The sequence below is a fragment of the Dermacentor albipictus genome, chromosome 9 (assembly GCF_038994185.2).
Source record: "Dermacentor albipictus isolate Rhodes 1998 colony chromosome 9, USDA_Dalb.pri_finalv2, whole genome shotgun sequence".
Taxonomy (NCBI): Eukaryota; Metazoa; Arthropoda; class Arachnida; order Ixodida; family Ixodidae; genus Dermacentor; species Dermacentor albipictus.
Genome location: NC_091829.1, coordinates 10,440,955 through 10,463,056, shown reverse-complemented (window position 1 = coordinate 10,463,056; position 22,102 = coordinate 10,440,955). Strand labels below are relative to the sequence as shown.

General features: G+C 42.5%; 2 protein-coding genes across 7 annotated transcripts in view; both read right to left on the bottom strand.

The window, feature by feature from the left end:
- LOC135911160 (neutral amino acid transporter A-like) overlaps positions 1-6,167 on the bottom strand; it is a 54,693-nt gene extending 48,526 nt beyond the window's left edge. For all 3 annotated transcript variants that reach the window (XM_065443338.2, XM_065443340.2, XM_065443341.2), the window contains exon 1: positions 2,260-6,167. In XM_065443338.2, the coding sequence (XP_065299410.1) occupies positions 2,260-2,286 (27 nt within the window). In that variant the 5' untranslated portion in view covers positions 2,287-6,167. The remainder of the gene's footprint in view (positions 1-2,259) is intronic.
- A 151-nt stretch (positions 6,168-6,318) lies between these two features.
- The window catches only part of Ent2 (Equilibrative nucleoside transporter 2), a 125,178-nt gene continuing 109,394 nt past the window's right edge, over positions 6,319-22,102 (bottom strand). For all 4 annotated transcript variants that reach the window (XM_065443348.2, XM_065443350.2, XM_065443347.2 and 1 more), the window contains 5 exons: positions 19,126-19,223; positions 15,825-15,926; positions 14,987-15,095; positions 8,505-8,590; positions 6,319-7,747 (listed from right to left, as the gene is read on the bottom strand). In XM_065443348.2, the coding sequence (XP_065299420.1) occupies positions 7,421-7,747; positions 8,505-8,590; positions 14,987-15,095; positions 15,825-15,926; positions 19,126-19,223 (722 nt within the window). In that variant the 3' untranslated portion in view covers positions 6,319-7,420. The remainder of the gene's footprint in view (positions 7,748-8,504; positions 8,591-14,986; positions 15,096-15,824; positions 15,927-19,125; positions 19,224-22,102) is intronic.

Here is a 22,102-nt window from a genome sequence, read left to right as displayed (position 1 = left end):
AACATAGAAGCAGCTAGGCGTGACGTTGCCGCGGTGGTGGTTACGGATTTGCGGATTTGCCTGCGAGAGTGCCGGTTCGAGGCGGCGAGATAATCAAAATACCGGCGGTGGCGGCTTTGATTAATGCCATTTCAGACCTGCAGTCGGGGCAATATTCATTGACTATATGGAGTACGTGGTGGTGCCGCAAAACCATGCAAATTATCGGGCATGTCCGAAAAATCGGGCGTCTAGAAAATCGGTCGTTAACTACTCTGGCAATACATCGTGCCGATGACACGGCGTCAATAATGATTCGTTGCGATTCCTTTGTTACTGGAGCCAGCATTAACACGACTTTCGTTCCCTTTCAATAAAGTTACAGCTAATTTTCCCTGATGGAAGCACAAATTCCCTGAGCTTTCCCCGAGTTTTTCCAGACTGTTCAAATTCCCTGAGAATTCCCGGTTTTCCCGGTTGGTAGACACCCTGAACTAAAACAAAACATATGGTACTCACATGTTACAAAAAGAAGAGTGCTAGGTGTCATGTTAAGGGAAACAGGTCAAACACATGCTGCCCTCCTTTTTCAGAAACAAATTATTAACGATAAAAAATTATCTTAAAATTTTGCGTTGCTTATATATGAACAAATCAGCCACAGATACAATTTTGCAGACATTGTTGAGAACACGCCTGCATCATAATTAAAAAATTCTTGAAAGAAAATGCACAAGTTAAACACACAGATGACGACACGCACATATAACTTTATAAATGCCCACCCTGTCACTAGAACCATGACTGAACTGAATGGAAAAGGTTTTTAAAAAGAAACATGTACTTCAGATACGATTCTTACACAAAGTGACTTGCCGATGCGCTTTTCCTTATGACTGGAAATGAATGAATGGAAATGACTTCTTTATGACTGGAAATGAACAATGAATGGAAATCAATTTCCTCATATTTTAGAATAATTTGTTATTCAAATGTACGTTTTATTGCTTCGATAGTATTGTTTACTAATCTGCATTTCTGTTACATTTTATTATTCATGCACAGTCCTGCAAAAACTGTACCCATTCTACCACATAGTCATATATTGCTACGTGAAGCTTCCGACATCGAAAACTACGTCCCAAGTGAGATTATGTAGCTGGCACAGTAAGGAATTCCATTTCTTGTCACTGTCCTCTGAGAAAACCACCCTGTATTAATAGTTCTGTATGAATAAACAAACTGGCATGCGAACAGGCAGACAGACATCCTTAGTTTCCCAGTGCACAAGTGGGTTTTATTTATAAAATATGTGCAACACTTTTTTAGAAACATTCTTTGTGTTTTTCTATGTGAAACATATGCATGAAGTGACAGTTCCGAAAAGCATTTTCAAATGCAACTTGCATGTTTAAAAGAGGCAGTGGCAACCACAAGGTACATTACATTACCAAACAGTCACGGCAATGTGAAAAGGCAAAGAAATAGTTCATGCAACACATTTTAACAGGTTAAAAGCTTTTGCATAACCTGTAATGCCTACCTGCATCAGGGCAGCCTCATGAATAATGTTTCCAAATGTACAGTACAGTGAAAATAGAGCATGCAACAAGAAATGAGAGCACAGCGCTACTAGCAAGTGATGGTTTATTGCATGTGGCTGATTATATAACTCTGCATAGGAGAAAGAAATAAAAGTACAATCGGCAGCATATAAGAAACCGCTAGTAATTTGTACCTTCACATCTTTTTTCCTTCGTCATCCTGCATGCTCTGTTTGCACTACACTATACACGTGTATTGCTTCACCAATTAGCTTATGTATCCATCATTTTTTTCAATTTTTTTAAAACCTTAGACGCTCCTAATCCTGTGCAGAAACACTGGCACAACAAAGCAAACAAGTACCATGAAGTGCAAGTGGTGAAATTGTCCTTCCTGACAAACACCTAAAAAGATTTTTATGCACCAAAAGAAAGAAAATGCAATCATTAGACCCAGGTATCAAATACCGAACACATGCAAAAAAGAAATTGCTACTATGAAACTTCAACTTGGCCATATGAAGCTTGGTACTCCCAGTGCACATAACAAATAAGAGTATGCGCTTGGAAGGCCCTTTTAATGTTGGTGCATGCACTCTGAAAAGTGGGAGGCTGCTGTCACCAGTCGAGAAACCGTGCCTATCCTAGAATGTCGCCATATATAAGAATAATATCCTGGCATCAAATGACCACAATGGCTAGAACTTGACAACAATTGGTAGAAAACATTACTCACCGGAATCCCTTCATCAAAGCCACACATTCAATTACAGCTTCTTGCAACACTGTTGAACTGCAGACAGATCACGTACAAACACAACGTCTTAGACACAACAAATATAAACTGAAGGCCACTAGTACACCTAGGTAAATGACTGGCAGTACGTAATGCAACTGTTGTCGTTCTGCTACACAAAGCTAACAATTTTATGTGACACATCATATCACATTAGTTCAAATCATTGATAAGTCGTTTAAACTTCAACCATATCACATTAGATTTTCCCACCCTGCTGTAGAGGCTAATAAAAGCAGCCTGTGCTTATCAGCACTTTAGTGGTCAAAAAAAGGAATCCGAGTGTCAAACAAACACAAGGAAAAAAAGGTGACTACAATGAGCACATGTCCTCAATGTCCTTCTTTTGTGTGTGTGTTTTCTTTTTTTCCTGCTTAGATGCCTTTCATAGCAATTTTGAGCAAACTCACCCAAAAAAGGGGTTTCACTGAAGCACATTGGTCAAAGCTCGCCAAAGACATTTAAATTAGTGATTGCCTATAAAGCAGGGTTCTCACATCGCACAGTAAGATAAGTGAGTGCCCCATAAAAGCAAACCAGCAAATACAAGTCTTCTATTTAATTTATTCCTTCAGTTTCAGTTTTCTGAACCCAAAGGCTCATTTATTGTACATTTAGCAACATCAGTTATTCGTTGGGTCACAAAAAATCACAAGGCACCATTTCCCAGCTGCAGATACCACAAAGGCTCAAGTAATAGCCATGCTTGTAGGATTACCACACTTTCAACATGAAGTAAAAGTTTCCAAGAAGAAAGTGCACCTTAAATCCTACCCGTCTATACACCACACTTCAATAACCACAGCAGGTGATAACTGCCACCTTCCTATGACAGGAAACAACTAACCACGTTTTGAAGTTTCAATGCAAAACCATTGTTGTATATTGACACGGTTTGTACTTGCTAGTGCGCTATGCACATCAGCATTCTCAGCGTGTCTATAAAGTATAGGCCAAATCATTTATTCCTGTATATGTGGGTAGCATCTTTGTGTGAAGAACATAACTTCTGTACAGAAATATCCAGCTACAGTAATGTTTGTGTGGGCGTATACACCCCTTAATTTTGCATATATGTAAAAAAAAAGGATATAAAAGAGAAAGAAAGCTTAGCTATTACACGAGTCTACGTAGCCATTTAACAAGAGCAGTTGTAAGAATACACGAGGGTAAACTTTAAGAATTACTGCTGCTTGTGCAACTATGCAATATGCCATTGCTACCCAGGAATAATAAAACCAACCCTTAACAAACAAGAAGTTGCTATCCTAGCTTCTTTCAAATACAGCAGCACACTGCAATAACAATCTGTTTTATTTACTTTTTTGGACCACCGCCTAATGCTTGCTGTCACCAATCATTCTAACGTTGTTCAATAGAAGCACTGCACAGTGGTATGGCCCTAAACATGTGCATGTAGCAAATCAAGCTACACATGTTTGACACAATGGGCTAAGCCACCAATAACAGCAGAGTAATGTACAATGTCAAGTTGCCTCTATGAGGTAGCATTTTCAGCAAATTACTGCAGTAGTGACCCTGATGACTAGTCAAACTGCCTTATGAATGGTTTCTCATTAATGCATACCTCTAATGTTGAAGGTCATAGAAAAGTAGGCAGCTGTAACTACTTCGAACACAACACCAAATACGAACACACTGGTTAGTCTTCATGGACAGTTTGCTTAGCTTACATCTGACCACGGGAGACATGACTTTATTATTTGATCTGCACTACAGACCTGACCTACTATATGAGAGCAGTCCACAAGCCATTTTTGATAGTGACATTTGTAAAAAAATGACAAGTGAATAATGTGTCTCATAGTAAAAATAAACAGCCGTATTAGTAAAAAAAAAACAACAGAAAAAAAAATTGAGCTATAGAGAACACTATGCTTTGCACATACCCATACAATGAAGCTTCAGGAGATCACTTGAATTTAAAGGGAGGAAAAAAAAAAAGCGGACACAGCTATGTGACTGAAATGTTTACTCTGACCGTCCCCATGCCTTTTGACGCTGACAGTAGCACACAAAAGATGCACAAAAAACACCATAAACATATGCTAACAAGTCTCCAAATGCATCAGATAAAAAATAGACTAATGGAGACATCAAACATACAGGGCAAACTGCACATACAAGATGAGAATACATCAACATCTACAAAAACTTCCCAACAGCCCACAGGTGAATACAAGTTAATTTTTTACAAGATCAAGACATCAGGAATCTCAACATATTGTAAAGGGGGAAGGCCTCCACAAGTACACTTGAATGAGCAATGAAGTAAGTCAACTAAAAGTTGCGCTTCTCCAGAATACTCCAACAGAGCTCTTCTTTGGATGATCAGCTAGAACGTTCAAAGTCGGTACAGCAGTTAAAGAGTAATATGCTGAAACCTTGATGAGCTAAAATCAATTATTGGAATCTTCCAAATAACCTGCTATGCAAACTACATTAAAAGTATGCCAAATCGGTCCCACTTGACATACACCACGTGCTCGTTCTCAACAGGCCTACACAACAGCTTCCTTAACAAAACAACTAAAAACATGAACTTTACAACATAGTTGTCAAATGGAAGTTTCAACAATCTGTTTTTTCTCATGCTCCTGAGATAAATGTGTTTTGCAAATGGATTTACCCTGAGCATGCATAAACGCATCCAAGGCTGGCTTTTGTCAAATGTTTCATCAACACAGCCCTAGCAATTATATACACATACATATATCAAAAGTGAATATATATCTGTTTCTGCCATGTACATAAAAGAATTATTACTTACAATTGCCAACACTACAAGACAAAACAGAAAAAGATGTGCTTTCCTGCATAGCAGCTATGCTAATATTATGCCTGTATGTATACATGACAAGCACATTGTCTGCACATTAGTGCTTCAGTAAATGCAGCTTTCAGCTTTGTTGTGGCAATATGCAACTGACAAGACAATGCAACAGATGTGTCAATGAAAGCCATCTACAGTTAATGACAGTACCAAAAATATAGATGCTAATTGCAGGCAATTGTTTTTATACTTAAGTGAAAATGCACGCCCGTGGTGCCTTGCAACATGTTAATAGTAAGCAATGACTTCATGAAAAACAGAACTCTCAGAACAGCCACTGGCGAACAAAGTAATCTGGAGCAGTGTGTTGTTGCAACTTCTAGTAGTTAGCAAGTGCCACATTTTCCTTCATACAGCTTGCCCATTTGAATAACCTGCACTGCAAAATACAACCTCTGAAGCTTAGGAAAACCTGCACAAGCTCTAGAGGACAAAACAAATATATCTATAATAATCAGAGATAGAATTTTGTGGAAGACAGAGAGGTCAGCCTGAGCTAGCGGACTATAATAATTATAGTAATAATATAATAATTACGAATTCAGAACCACTCTCAGCATGAGGCAGAGCTCCAGAAATAATCTTGTTTTGTCTGTGCTCACTGATGACTGCTTTCACTACAGCCTCAGACTGAAGTGTAGTGCCCAGCTTCCTGGCAGTACAATAGACGTTTATATGGAAATTTTGGCTTTCAGGTAGGGCTTCATGGCAATACAGAGTGTCCTACCCTAAAGCCATGCCTGAAAGTAAAACTCGCATATAACCTGCACTTCTACTTTGTACTTTATTTTATGTATTTTTCGGTGCAGGCCAAATGTGCCAGGTTTTGTTTACCAACACTATCGTGCACTATGATGCCAAGTATTGCAGTTTCTGACCAAAAGGCTAACTTGCAGTCTATGTTACTGTTCCTTTTACATCTGCACCTGAATCTAGCACAAGCCATCAGTGGATAGCACAATCATTATGAGTACAGGAATAAAGGACATTCATGCTTCCATCAGCACGCAGTCCAAGAGAAAATGCTACCTGTGGCAACAGCAAATAAGGTATGCATGCTATTTTGCTATTGCATGTTTTCTTTGGTTTCCATGTTTCATGCGAACTTAAGATGTTTAATTTGGGGCAAGGAGCAAGACCATGAGTGAAGTATCAAATCTAATCAATAACACAGCTACATTTTCTTGCCAATAATGCAAAGAAAATGCACTCCAAATCGTCTAGTGGAGTTTGCATGAAGTGCACAAAAGATTTACCAAAATGCACTGTGGCAATGCAACAGTGTGTTCACTGTTACCTGTGAATACTGATACAAGCAAACAATTATATCAAGAGCTAGAAGACTAAAATGAGGTCAAGCTACACAATGCTGCACTGCTCTAAACACTTTACGAATGCGGGTCCATGAAAATAGCTTTTATATTAAATAAACCTGTGCAGGATTTCCCACTCACACAATCTATAAAAATTAAGTGACGCATTACAAAAAGTACCATTTTCTGGCTATGCTCATACCTGCAATAGGTTAACGAGATTCACACATGGTTTCTGCTTCTAGCTTAAGTGATAATGCCTGCAACAAATATATATCATAATTGCATGCAGCATTTCTCTTTTTGTTAAAGAACCGTAGCTATGACAAACTTTGGACATGTGGCTAGCTGTACTACAATATCATGAGAACCAGCAACTAATGTTGCAGTTAATCTCCTGTATGAACCATGATAACCGAAATGTCAAACACCACTCATGTTTTACAGTAACAATGATAAATTGCATTCTTGTTAGTCAGTGTTGTCAACAGCAACTATAATTATCAATCTGCTAACAGTTGAACACTTGTAGGCTGGCTGCCAAAGGCTTTTTCCAAAAAAAATTTATGACTTTTGTCGCAATAAAAAATGGCAGCTGAAATTTCACTTTCTAGTCCCAATATCATAACACTACACATGGGCAGTGGCCAAGTATCCTAGAAGTGAGCATGAACTCTGTCCTTGGTATTCAGTTCCATACTTAAAGAAAAAGAACATTGTAAAGATCAACCTGTCAGCACCTGAGCACTTGTCAAGCTGTCCAAAAGGACCTTGACCAAAGAAATTTATAACAAAAGCAGTGTCTAAATGTAGAAAATCATGTGCACTAACGTATAAAGGTTGCACATGCCATCAGTTTTCACCTGTTAATTTAGTTTGTAAGGTCACACCATCTCAAAAGCATGGGTTCCTCTCAAGGATAATGTGAAGCATTTTAGAACCAGCTTCCTTTAGCAATACGAGGTGCCAAAAATGCCGCATTTCCTCCTACAAAAAGTCCGAGGACCAAGAAGAACGCTGCCATCATGCCAGCAATGGGCGCATGCTCTGGACTGGCCACTGCCCGAGGTGCATACATCATGGCCAAGCTGCTCAGGTATCCACTTGACCAGGCAAAGACGATCATGGCTGCTACGAATCCCCAATCACTGGATACCCAGACTGGCAGCACGCGTTCCTCAGGTAGGTAGTTGCAGAGCAGGAACAGTGGCAGGAACACCAGCCGCGCAACTACGGCGACCCACAGAAAACGTGGGCCAGGCTGTTGACAGAAAGAGGCATCTCCTCAGACGTTGAGCAGTTAAAAAGATGCGACAACTTTCCGAATGTACTCTTGAGCACTGAACTAACACTATGTGCCAATCTTCACGATTCTCCACTGCCGCCACAAGCCAGATTTCCCAATTCTTGATTTCCTGAACAGTTCCAAATTTCAAAGTATTTTAATGCAACTCTTGTGTCATCATGCTTTAACCCTTTCACCATGAGGTTTCTTTACGAACTGCTCCTCAGTGCCTGAGAGGCATATGAGTCTGTTACTGTAGAGAAGGCTATCCCACACTGAAGTACATCACAATGCTGTGCCCACGAAACTCATGTGTTTGCTTAAGTGGAACTTATGAAATGCACAATGCATTACAGTGGTTTTGTACTTTGCGTTCATTCACTATATGCCAGCAATTTTCTTGTACATTACATGAAGACTTTTATGGCGGGCTACAAATCTCCCATTCTATTACACGGAGAGAAAATTTCGAAATGAAAAACTGCAATAAACAGTCTCTATTCTTGCATCAGCTTTTAAAGTAGTTAGTATTGTATTAGTATTGTAAAGTTAGTAATGAGCACTTAGTTACTAGCTTGCCAGAGCTTCGCCACCATTTGGCTTGCCTGGCTTTATGGGAGAAAGAAGCACAGGAAATGCTGAATTACCTTTTAAAATAAAATGTTCAATGTGCTTGTACAAATTACAACTACTGGTTGTACGCAAAACCAAGAAGGCAAATGAATAAACTTACCCAACGAACCCAGATAGGAAGAATATTGCCAAGCATGGCAAAAAGGTTGAAGCCGAGAAAACAGACTGTTGCTGTGAAGTACTTGTCTAGAGCACCAGAAAGACCACATCAAGAAATCAGTCAAGGCGAATACATTAATGCACTCTCTGCTATGGATACAAGGTGCCTACATGGCATGTACAATATAATAGCAGACAAAACAGAAAAACATTAGTAAGTTAATAACCTGTTGATGCACTACCTGGTTGAAATAAAATTCTACTGCTTGCCAGCTGGGTGCACTGGTACATCTCAGCTTCAGATATAAAGTACAGATGCTATGGTGTTTTAAAATATAGGTTACCATATTTGCAAGATAATATCCCACCCAGCAGACTTCTTACAACACACAATATAAGTAGTATATAATATTATAATATAAAATGAACTAACAATGTGTATTACAAACATGCTACCACAATCAATGTTAATTATGTGTAATGATGTAATGTGCTAGAACAGCTGTAACTCTCCAGCAAGCCCCATATATGACTGTATAGAAGATTGCACCATACAACCTTTAGTCGCTAGAAACATTTTTTACAACATCACTGTTGTGTGCCATCTCCATCATTTACCTTTGTTGCCCTTGTTACTTAACAACTAGCACCTTACTGCCATCTAGAGGCCTACTTTTCTGCAAAGCCTACAGTCAGATTCAGCTAGAATTCCACTAAGTCAAGTAAAAGTACACTATGAAGAATTTCAGCATAAACAAGAGAGAAAAAAAATATATGCGAAATGCTATAACAACAACATTTAAAGCCTAAAGGTATGAACTCTCTCACCAGGCTGCAAATACAAAAAAATTCTGGCAGCACCTGTCTAACAATGACTGCCAACATCAATGTGATTAGCATTCAAGCAATGTAGTGACTCACTGTATCACGATAACCAAAGCACATCTTGTAATATAGCCTGGCTCCCCTCTCGCAATTCCCTATGGACACATTGCACCATCTAGCAGCACGCAAGCAAAGCTCCCCTCCTTTTTTTTTGCGTGGCCATCGAGATGTGTGGCGGACCAGTGCGTGCTAAAGCTAAGACTTAATCCCTCACTGTCTATGACATTTTTGGTGTAGCACTAAAGCGTCAGGCTGATGTGCTTGAGGAACCCATGTGGTGTGAGCAGAGGCGGATTCAAGGCAGCCTCCATGGCGGGGGGGTTCTGCTGCATGCTTAGTACTGTGAGCATTTAGGTGCTGAAAGTTTTAGGGAGAGCCCAGGCCCACAGAGCCCCCTTCCTTTGACTCCCCCCGTGGGTACGGGTTTGATTCCACCCAGCACAGGAGAAATTCTAAATGATGTCTTTTTTAATTGACAAGCCGCATAAAGAGGCCAGATGGGCCCAAAGTAGCTAAAGTAGGCTAAGAATGATATTTGGAATAAAGGAAGACCCGCAACATATTTATTTAAAGTCAGGGTGTCTACCAAGTTGACATCTTCAAGTTCCTCGAGTTATCCAGGTTTTCCCTGAGTGACACGCAACTGACACCACGTCGCCCGATGCTGTCTCTCTCAAGTAAGCAATAAAAAAAAATCCAGTTTGAATAGTAAGGCTAGAGTAGTGTTTATTTCATTTAAAATAGAAAACTGAAGGGAAGGGTTAGTAAAATGCACAGTGAATAAAATATCTTTAAAAAAAATGCTAAAACCCGTTGCAAATCAAGTCGAACATTTTCGGACACGAATAAAAACAGATGCACACAGAAGCAAATATTTTCGAAAATGAGCTATTTCTATTAAGTGATAGCAAGATCATTGGTATTAGGCCTGAACTTTGTCACAAGTGAGATTTTCTCAGCAGCTGGAAAGTCAACATCAACCTTTCTCATGTACTCTCAGCCCACGCAAAATGCCTCCGTTTTGCGTTTCACTGCTTTCAAGGGTTTATTTTGGTTTGTATGAGGGTCACCTGCATCTGTGCATCAGCCAACACTTTGCTTTTTTGAGCTGACGCTCCTTGAAAGAAGAGGCAGCACAGTTCCTTTCCTGATCATTCCTCAATGCATTGGTCATTTCTGTTCCTGTCCTCGTTCCGCCACGCGTTCGCCCCATAGACCATTTGAAGCAGCTTCTTGGTCAATTGTACAGTCAACCTGTGATTTCTCGGACTCCTTAGAGGTCAGGAAAACATCCTAAAAATCAAATTGGCCAATCCTAAAAAATGAATGCATGTCTTTTACTGCCCTTAACGGCTCAAATCGTCACAGGCACAACCGAAAAAGCTCTGAAGGCTTGATGAGGCATATCAGTGCTCATACTGTGACAGGAGACGGCAGGTGCACGCATGTATAATTATGGAATATGTACTGTTTCCTGAAGTCGAGGGTTCGACGGAAGTCTATCTGGTCGGGATGAAGCATGAAGCAATAAAACAACGGACACCAACCAAAAGAAGTACTAAAATCAAATAAATCTAAAGGACGTTTCGGCTTCCCTACAGAAGCCTTGTTCACAATGGGTTGAAGGAAAGTTGACGGAAGCTTATGTACACTTCAGAATGTGACGTAAGCAGCACGTGTGTGACGGGGAGAGGGTACCCTAATTTCGACTGAGCGTGTGACCTGTCTTCTGTACCTCTAGTGATTCCAGATACAGCCACGATTTCAGGTTTCTTTCTTGGCCGATAATTCTCGAGCGATCCCAGTCAATCTTGTCGCCCGTTGCACCCGTTTGCTTAACAAGGACATTCGAAACCGTTTTTTTTTTTTTTAAACATCTTTCTGATGCTGCCTCAGTCTGTGTATAATGTCGCTCGATTCACCGATGTATGCGTAGTCGCAGTCTGCGCAGGGTATCTTGTAGACTACGCCAGGAAACTATTCTCTCGGAAGCCTGTCCTGACTGTCAACGAGTGCTTGCCTCAGCTTACACACAGGCACGTGCACCACCTCAACGTCATAACTCCGCACAACGCAAGACAAGGTTTCACTTATCCCAGGAACGTCGGGTATGGCAGCACGCTTTCTTGGTCGGGAATTAGCTGTTCGGACTGAATTGTACAGGCAGATTTCCACAGCACTCAAAAAAGACGTGGGATAGCCAATTGCCAAGAGATCTCGCACACGGTCTAAGTCGGTGAAATGACTGCTGTGGTGCAAATGTGGTTCGCATGGTTGAGCAGGGAGGCAGCAACTGACCTTTTGTGAGTGTCAGGATGAACGGATTGCAAGTTCAGATAGCGGCCAGTGTGAGTGTCCTTAAGGTATATGCTGAGTGAGAGCGTTCCATCGCGTCTGGTGACAATCACGTCTAAAAATGAGAGTCTGCTATCGACCTCCGTCTTGAATGTAAAGAGGATGGCCTTTTTCAGACTTTTCAGGTGCGCAGTGAACGAAGCCAAAGGCTTTTGTAGGGAAGCCGAAACGTCTTTTAGATTTATTTCTTTTTAGTGCTTCGTTTGGTAAATGTCCGTTTTATATCTTTGTACTGTTTCCTGTGACAATTGCCCTATCCCACGCTTAAGGGGGAAGGAGGAAATCAGAATTAACTTTTTTGTTTCTTGACAGAAAAGGCTGAAATTCGACACACACACTGCACATTGCAATAAAGAGATAAATCTAAAATTTCATTAGGATATCTTAATGATTTTTTGTTTTATAAGAATTTACAAGTTCCTTGCTTGTGGAAAGCCTGGCACAGTAACAAAACGTGATAGGGAGCTGGGAATATTTTGCATATTTGCCCAGATGTCTAATCTACATCAAGACAGCGTTCGATTTTTTTTTTTTTGCGCGCTAATAATTTTTTGCTCAACATAACATGCACATGACTGTGCTTCACTGCATGGAGCCATGTAGTAATTGTGAATTAAATAATGGAAAGATGAAACATTTCAAGACTGTCTTTACGTACAGCACAGCTTGTGGATCACAGCAAAACAAACTGGGCCAAAATCGGTCCAGCCATTGTTGTGCTACGCTTTCCACAAGCGAGGTGATTGACAAAAAAACATGCAATTGAGAAAACTGGCTGCAAAGTTTTAAAAGCACTGCAAATTTAATAAAAAGCACCAGGGCTGTAATATTTTGAATCATTGTTGTCAGGCATCTTCTTACACCTTTGCCTCATTGTTTGGTGGGCTTTGGATGCCTTCTTCAGGCATTCTTTATCCTTTTCTTGCGTTGTCTGGAGTAGTGCATGACCACCATTTTCACTGCCAGACCGAGCCTGGTATCGCAGTGTACACCCACAAAACGCTATTGGCATCTTGGGCACAGAGTTTTAGCGATCAAAGAATTCATTGCGGAAACAGGCATAATAATGAACTCACAGTCACAAGAGGCCGAAATTTGTTCTTGGCATTGCTGCTTCCGCTCAGTCGCGGACACTGCGCGAAGGGAGTCGCGAACGCTGCATGCCTGCGCTTCTGCAGTCACCGCTGACACGAAACGCGGCTCGAGGCGCGTCTGAATCGTGCGACAATTCGTCTGGTGAGCCTTGAAACACCATACAGTATGTAGCTCGTCGACGGTTGGGGCTCACTCGCAGGCTGCGTGTCCCTGTCGCACAATGCATCGGAAACGCACACCGTCTCTGCCGGCGATGGAGACCTTCGACCCACGTCGCCTCCAACAACGCGATCTCGGTTGCCGACTCGCGCCGCCGTACGCACAGGTGCGAGAGCCTCCGTTGGCACGTCTTCCGGTGGCTTGGTTATCAGTATCGATGTCACAGGGCGATTGTCGACTTCGCTGCTGGAATCGCACGGTGCAAGATAAAGCGGCACGTTATCCGCTTGTTCAGTCGGGTTCTCCGCTTCTCCCGCTGGCCGCCATCTTTTTCTCGCCGTAGGAGGCTTGCGCTTCCGTTTCCGAAGGCATGCTTCATTTAAAAGTTCTTTTCGAACGAGCGACGATCCATCACTGACTTGGGAGTTTTCATAAATCCGAATTCTGCAAGTGTCAAACGAAGAAAGACGCCAGCGTGGTTTTCAAAGCAGACAACTGCGGTCCGCTTTGGTTGCCAGCTTGCCCGCTGCTGCAGCAGCAACCAATGGCGAGATGCCTTTCACTACGGCAACCAATCGGAGGCCCGCTTTCATCGCAGGGCCTGTGTGACCACCTCTAGCAGACCCGCGCGTCTTTTGTGTTTCTGTGTTTGTTACAAGATGGCGACGACTGTAGAATTCAGAAACGGAATGGCGAAACTTCGAGGTTACGTACGATACCAAGATGGCGGCGTTCAGTGGCGGGAAAGACGAGTTAGGGCTACGTGAACCGCGGTGATTCTGCGCGATTGAAAGCTGTTTTCTCGCCCTACGCACTGATAAATAAATTTTTTTCGGGCACTTTTAGTGCGTTTTCAGTCAAACCATTTTGATACAATGTAGATTAGGTATTGCAGATACCGAAACGCGTCGTTGCCAAAAATCGATCTTTCTTGCGATTTTCGCGATCTGATCCCCGCGTCCCCCCTTAAGCTTCACCTCAATACTGTATGTGCGCTTCACCGCGTGACATTGCTGTGCTCAGGCAAAGCTGCATTTCAAGAACCGGCATTATGCAACGTGCCAAGCTTTCGAAGCTTCGAAGCCAATCGCAAGGATTAGACAGAGTCGGTGCCAATACTGACAGCGGCGAATTCTTTCAATGAAAAACACGGCACCGAACGGCAAGAACCTTAATAGCGAATGTCAAAGCACCTAAACCTTGCGTTTCTGCAGTGGTGGCTACGGCGTACGAGAGCACTGGTTCGAAATAGCGAGACAATCAAAACGGCAGTGTTGGCTTTAATTAATACCGTTTCGGACCTGCGATCGTGGCAACATCTCCAAAAAATCGGACAGCAAAGGGTTCTTGCGTCTGAAATTACAGACATTCTTACATATTGACTCTATGGGGCACATGGTGGTGCCGCGAAGCCGTCTGCATTATCGGGCATTTCCTAAAGATCAGGCGTTCAGAAAATCGATTGTTGCCTATACAATGGCCACTCCTCCAGCCCATGACACGGTGTCAAACGCTATTCCTCTTTTACGTAAGCCAACAGTAGGGCTTCTTTCCAGACTATTCAAAATCCCTGAGAACTCGGCTCGGTTTTCTCGGCTGGTAGACACACTTACTTATGTCAATGGCAAAATGCTTATAGAATACTTTTTTAAATACGTTCTCAATGTTTTACAATAAACAAATGTCTTGGTGGAGTTGAGTCAATAGTTATCTCAACGCATTTCTATATTATTAAAAACAGGAACTTCAAATAACTACTGCCGCTCTGCTGAAGTGACAATAATAAATTCAAAGCCTGCAAAGGGCATCTAGAAACTAGCCAAAAAAATATTTATGTGAAATCTGCTAAAATATCCACTATTCACTAAAGGTGTACCTTTGACGCAGAATGACCTCGCTGCTACACGTAGCAAAACATCCTCTTAAACGCCATCTTTATTTTACTGCCTGGGTCACTGTAATATGCACTGTCTAACAAAATCCACTTACCATCTAAAGGAAATTCTTTATCAATGCGCTTGATGTCTGACGAGACTGCAGGAAATGCAGCCAGTGTGACAAAGAATATCAGGAACACATTAAGGCACTGTGGCCACACCTGAAATGCAAGAGACATGGTTGTGATTACGTTGCAGAAAATTCAATCAAGTTCACAACGACAAATCTGAGAGCTAGTATGATAAACTATAGCTTCAAATGGTCGCATAGATAGAAAAATGGCTGTTTTAGGTCAGCCCTTGCTCTTATTTATCAACTCCATGACCAGAGCCACAAAGCTGATGAACCAATCAGCAATGTGGTGGAGCCAGATTTCGGGATATGCAGACGGTTGTTGGAGATGGCATTGCAAACATATGCATCCCCACTACCACTCTTCTCTTTTAAAAAAATACACATGTATATTTTTTTTTTCAGGCACCGTGCCACCAGACTGTATTTCACATTGACTGTAACAAGCTCAACATCAAAATACATGATCAGCACAAGAATAACTGAAGTCAAGAGAACAAAAAGCAAGCATATGGTGCAATGCAAGACTCAAATTTATGGGCAGCCTGTCAGTCTGCATGATAGCGTGAAGAAATGAGTGTTGTCTTGCATTTTGTTTTGTGTTGTTTATTCTCAAAGACGAACTCCTCAGGTACACAAACTGGTGCAAGCACACGAGCCAGACCTATTGTTTGAGACATTTCTGGGTGCTGAATAAACGGTCGCATTTGCTCGTCTGAAGAACTGCGGCCGCAGTTTGCTATTTCGTCACGAGTTATGGTCGGTCCCATGAGCTCGACACATTATTACACAATGGAAAAAAAAAACCATGGCCTACCTGTTTGAATACAAGCCAATAGGGAGGCCTGCGAGAGCGAGGTGATCTGTTGCTGGGAGCAGAAGCCATGGCAGCCAGCCGCTGGTGATGCCTGTAGCAGCGCTGCACAAAGTTCAAGAACCTTATAAGCCCCGGATAGAAAGGTTCTTAAATTTCTGTACTGCTAGATCTGCAAGGTGAATCTGCTTCCTGTTCACCTAGCATTCTAAGAAAGTAGTGTACAGTCAAACGTTATTATGTACCCGCTTAAAGGGATTTCAAAATTATTGTATTGATGTTGTACAAACGTACTGAGTCATTAGGATAGGTCATTCTGATCATTAAGAAACATTTAAGCACAAAACCTAAGAGGTGTAATATTATACGGTTTTAAAAATGTGCATCGCTACCGACTGCAGCCGCGCCGCTCCCAAGTTTTCAGCCGCCCCCCCTCACAATTGATGCAGTTAGCCCAATTGACGTCAGCTAGGCAAGCCATCGGATTGGCTACCCAGGTTGCGCCAATGATAATTTTTCCAACTTTATGCTGAATAAATGTTTGTAATAGTTGAAATGCTGGTTAACATGTTTCTATAAAAAAATAATGCAGATCTTTCGCACTGTGGGAATCGATGTAAGCACAGTTTTCTGTGCTGTTTGCTTTGATTGATGATAATTAGCAGTGATGTCGATCTGGATGGATGGATGGATGGATGCAAAACTTTAATAAGGTCCTGAGGTACGCGACTCAGCGCGCTGCGGGCCGCTCCCACGTTGGGACAGTCAGGCCTTGCCCGACCGCCGCATCGTGGGCCCTCTGGACAGCCCATAGTTGAGCGCCGGCATCTCAAATTTTTAATTTCTTCAATGTTTTGTCTAACACGAGAGTAGCGACTTGATGATAAACATTAGTTTGCGTGCACCACTGCTGTTTGTCTACGTAGTACACAAAACAGAAAGGGAAAGGTGCTTGCTTGAGGCGTTGCTGTGCGCCATATTTCACAAACTCGGAAGGTTGAGCACTGCCATTGCTTTACAGCACATCGCATCGTGGCGATGTGCAGTGGCGTAGCAACAGGGGGGGCCGGGGGGCCGTGGGCCCCGGGTGCACGGGGCCAGTAGGGGGGGGTGTGTCATATACGACTGAAGACACCCGAAAATTGTCGATATGCTCGCCTTCCTTGACAACACATGGGGGGGGGGGGGGGGGGTGACAGAAGAGCTAAGGGCCCCGGGTGCCAGACGACCTAGCTACGCCACTGGCGATGTGCTATATTAGATGTGGACATTGGATTATGGGGCTGTACGTGCCAAACCACAATCCAATTATGAAGCAGGCCGTAGTGGCACACTCCAGATTAACTTTGGCAATGTGATATTCTTTAACATGTCCCTAAATCAGAGTGCGTGAGCGTTTTTTATTTTGCCCGTCGAAATGTGGCTGCCTCGTTTGGGATCAAATTTCTTACCTAGAGCAATGCCATAGCCACAAAGCTATTGCGGCGGGCACGGAAGTGTTGATTTGATGTGCAACCACTTCCGTTGTGTCACACGGACCCTGCAGTGCGCTTTAATTCGGCTCTGCTTCTGCATGCTCTGCATAGGTTGTCCGCTACATATATTTGCATGGTATTATTCTTCACAATAAGCAGAAACACACTGCACGATACCTTGAACTCAAGTTTATCCAGCATTTTCTTGCCTTGTCATGTCGCCTTTTCCCTATCCCCGCCCACCCCCCTGTATTTGTATGGGAACTGCGGGTGGAGAGTGGCCTGACTGTTATTCACTCATTTCGTGACTGCGTCGGTTCTACCCATTCTTTGCCTTCTCTCCCCTCATTTCTTCCGTTCTATTTGGCCTACATCTGGACTTGCACGTTGGTAGGAATGTTGTGGGGGGTCACGGATAATTACAAGTGTCAAGAGGCTAATGTGGCGACAACCCGGGAGCTTCAGGGGGCAGTGTACATTCAACACGGTGCGGTTCAAATGAGTTCCTTACATCTCTTTTCTTCTATGCCACGCTCCTGACATGTATACACAAGCTCTAACCCCACCATTCCCTCCCCAACGTGGTGTTCCAGACAGCAGCAGCAGCAGTGGGAAAGTCGAAGGAAAAGGCAAAAAAAACTTTCCTTTAAAAGGTACCAAAGAAATTACACAATGACAATTCATCACTACACCAAGCACTGCGAGCACAGCAAGTATCATCTGCTTGTGTTAACACATTCTCTGGGTTGATGCGAGCTGCACGGTCAATGTTGGTCTTCAGTTTTCACGAGCACCATGAATTGCCCTTCTTGCGTTGTGGGCTGCAAATCTAGCGATTGGCGACATGGCAAATTGCGACATTGTGTCCCTCTGCAAGGCAACATTAGAGTGGAGTGGCTGCAGCGCATCAGGTTGTCAGTATCCAATCGGTGCCGGTATCTGTAAACTTACGGCAGTCACTTCCCGCCAGAGGTTTACTACCACAGTGAAGAGTTCTAGCGTGTCCGGTAGTCATGTAAATGCAAACATGAACGGCTTGCACAGTGCAGCCACCTGGTGGCACAGAGCTAATATAGCACAAACGAAGTGTGTTCTACTTTGGTGCTGTTGTAAATTTTTGGCAGGAACATAATCATGAACACATTGTTTTCTTTAAATGTTTAAGGTGTTTTAGACTTGGTTACAGCAATATTAACCCTATGGTTAGTTGGTTGAGTTCGTTATGTATTAACAAGGCTCCACTGTAATACTGTTCGTGAATTAGACTGTGGCTCAAGATGAAGCTAACAGTGCAGCCAAATTACAAAACATTGCAAATATGACTGCTAAATAAATTATCAGTAGCTAAATTAACTATCCCCAGAACATGAGACCACTGCACAATGAAAGGACCACCTGTCTTCATTCCCAATTACAACAAAGCTCAATTTCTGTTGATTGATGTAAGGTGGGAAAAAATAACAATAAATGCAGAAATCTTTGATGCAGTCAAAGCATGATACACAACTGCCTTTGCATTCCACCTCCGCTGAAATGCTATTTGTAATTTCTTATCATGCAACAATAGCCTCATTTATTACCAGGGCAAAATGCGAACCTATCAGTAGAAAATGAAAAATTACATCGTCCTTTTTTTTAAATTGAATTTGACACTGAGGAAGGTGAACCCTCCTGCTTGACCAAAAATTCTGGGCCAATGAGCAAGCATAATCATTGCACAACAGAGGGTACACTCAGACTCATTTTGTCACTTAAACCAGCAGAGTTGCCTGGTGTGTTGGCTTCTGTCTCGCACTAAAAACTACAAAAAGGTGCAGAAACTTTCTTACCAGCAGGGGCAGGGCAAAGTAGGAGTCAAGGCACAGGAGCAGCACCAACAAAGCAGACAGGAAGTAATAGATCGCTGCTGTTCGGGCATTTGGTGATGCTGCAAGACACACCCAGGGTCACGGTCAGCCTTCAATTAACGAGGTCCTGAACCACTCTTTGGGCTTTATGAAAAAACACAATCTATGGATACCATACACTGCTGTGAACATCTCAGCCAAATTTTGCAGTCATTTGAAAGCATTTGTACGATTCTAACGTGCCCCAAAATCAAATGAACACTCAGTTTTTATGCATCTAAAGTATAACAGTAAACCAACAAAGAAATAACATTAAAGCTCCTAAACAAATTAGAAATCAACACGCACTTGATTTTCTAGCAAGAAAAATGAGCCTGTTCGTTGCACAATGGCGGCTGGTTTCCTAAAGTCAGCTTTGCCGAAATACATTTGACTGTATTTGATTGCACTGTGCAAGCAATTTTGGGCACTATTTTTATGAAAGAAAGAAAAGCATGCATTAGAAGTGGGAAAATACCATAATAACACATTGTGAGATACGGTTATTGCTTGAAAATCTTCCTAGGGCAGGTCAAAAACAGGCGCCTTCGATGGGGGACGATGTGTGCTAAATACCACATTTATTCTAATCTAGGCAGATAGTTTTTTTCAAAATAATCATATACAAAACTCTAGGGTCCGCTTAGGTTCAAGGATTTCAAGAAACGCAACTGTTTGTAGCTGAAAATGATAAACATGGTCCATAACTAATGTCATCTAGAAAAGTCAGAATTGTAGCCGCTACTAGCCGGACCAGTAGCCAACTGAAGTACAGAAGCGATGTCGCTTTGACCTTTTTCGTATCGGAGCTAGTTCTATGGTATTGGCGTGCAGTGTGACATTACCATAACGGCACATTATAGTGCTGCTTTCAAACGAAAAGTTGACCTAGCCACAGAGGCATAGTAAGCCAGGCGGGGCTTCAGCATCGATGAGAAGAACGTCTGTTGTTGAAAGGGGCAACTACAGAGGCTTTTGCGTGTGCTGCAACGAGGAGATGACAGCGATAAGGAAGATAAGCGCATAATAATGGAGAGAAGCTGTTCAGCCGCATTCGGACGCGTGCTATGCCGCACTGTCTGTGCATACATGGGTGCATGTCCACAAGTGTACGTGTGGTCTGGGCTATTCGCAACTTTCACCAAGTGTAGCGGGCACCACCACTTATCCAAAATGGCTGTCGATCCGGTGGTCACCTGCGCATAGTCATCATTGCCTGTGTTGTTTTGGTCTCTGGTTGCCGCCGCTGGCCCACCATAGAATCATTTTGCATAGCATTGCACTTACCGCTCCGGAAGCAGCTCAAGCCTGAGTGCATAACGTTACACTTATAAGCCGCTACGGGTCACGAATGCACTGCCTCATATTCAATACATCAGAAAAAATTACTGAGACCTTGAGCCAAGCGCTTCACTTTCGATTGCCGTCGAGCCCAACTGGAATCTAATTTATATCCCAAGTAGTTCCCTTCTACAGCTTTCGCAAATTAGCCAGTCGCAATCGACAAATTTGATCTCAATCGAGCTAGATCGCGATCGTAAGTGCCCGTACAACACCGATCAGACGGGGCACTTCCCATCGTGATAGAGGCCGATCGGTACAGGATTCTTTGTTCGCGAATGGTTCTCCTCAACAACGACCTTAAGGAGTCTCAATTATACAAACAAAGAATACGAACATTCTTCTTTCGCAGATACCCTGGTTACACATATATGAATGCAAGACTGTCTAACGGGTGATCGAGTAAGGTGAATTCAGGTGTTTTGCGTGCCAAAACAGGCTTTCCGATGCACCGGTTCACAGCCCATTGGCTCTTTGTCATTTGTTCGAAGGAAAACTATGACAGCTTACGACACCTGTTATGGTGCGTTTTCAGCATAGAGCACATGCAATTGCTGTGGTACTTCGTTCCCATTTTTGAAACCCTAATGTTCAACGGTGATGTTTCAGCAAAATCCTTCACAATTCCCTTTCCGCACGCGGAAGAAGTTATGAAGGACAATGATGCCAAAGCACAGCCAGCACGTTTTCACCAGGCAAGTATTCGTTCTACCTGCTTTCAGCAGTTGCTGTGTGGCAGCACCACCATACCTGAAAGTTGCAAATAGGGACATGGCTAACGGTGGTGACGACATAAAGCGAGCTCGGCATGTTCATACTATTAAATAACTGCTGTTCTCTTGTGAACGCTGTCCTTACTTTTTTGTGTTTGGCCTACATTCGAGGAAGTTGTTATATTTTTTCCGACTGCAGACATTCGGTGGGTCGGCTTAGAATTGGGGCTGGCTACATTCGAGTAAATATGGTATATTCACTGTCCCCTAACCACCGAGACAGATGCCGCTAATAAAGGGGCCGCAGCTGGGGTCACAATAGGATCAGGCACATGTGTGCTGGCTGGTGAAGTTCAAGTTATCTTGCGGAGGCAAATTTTAGGTTAGAAATAACGAAAGTCCGGGCCCATAGAAATGCATGGTGCCGGCCAGAACCTTCGGTCGGGATTGAATTAACTGAAAAATCAACTCAAAGGAAGTCCACTGTAATACTAAATATGGCTATCTGCTATGCTGCTATGCAGTATTTCTGAGTGAATCTTAGCTAATTTCGGATGTTAAATTATCAGAATATTCTCAGGATATAATTGGAAGAGTGATGATGAAGTGCCATTGATCAAAGCATTGCCTGACACTACTGAAATTTGCAGGAGCCTGCATGTTATGAATCAAGAATATTGGAGCACTTGAAAGAAACATTTCTTTTTTAAGGCTGTCTTTAAATGCAATATGCATTTGTTTAACGCAATATAAAAGGATTTTGAACTCCAGAATATTGTGCTTCGGGCTTTGATAAGGCGCCCCACATGGCGTTTGTCCTCCCCTTCTGCTTTATTTATGTACACGGTGTATAAATCTGTTTTTAT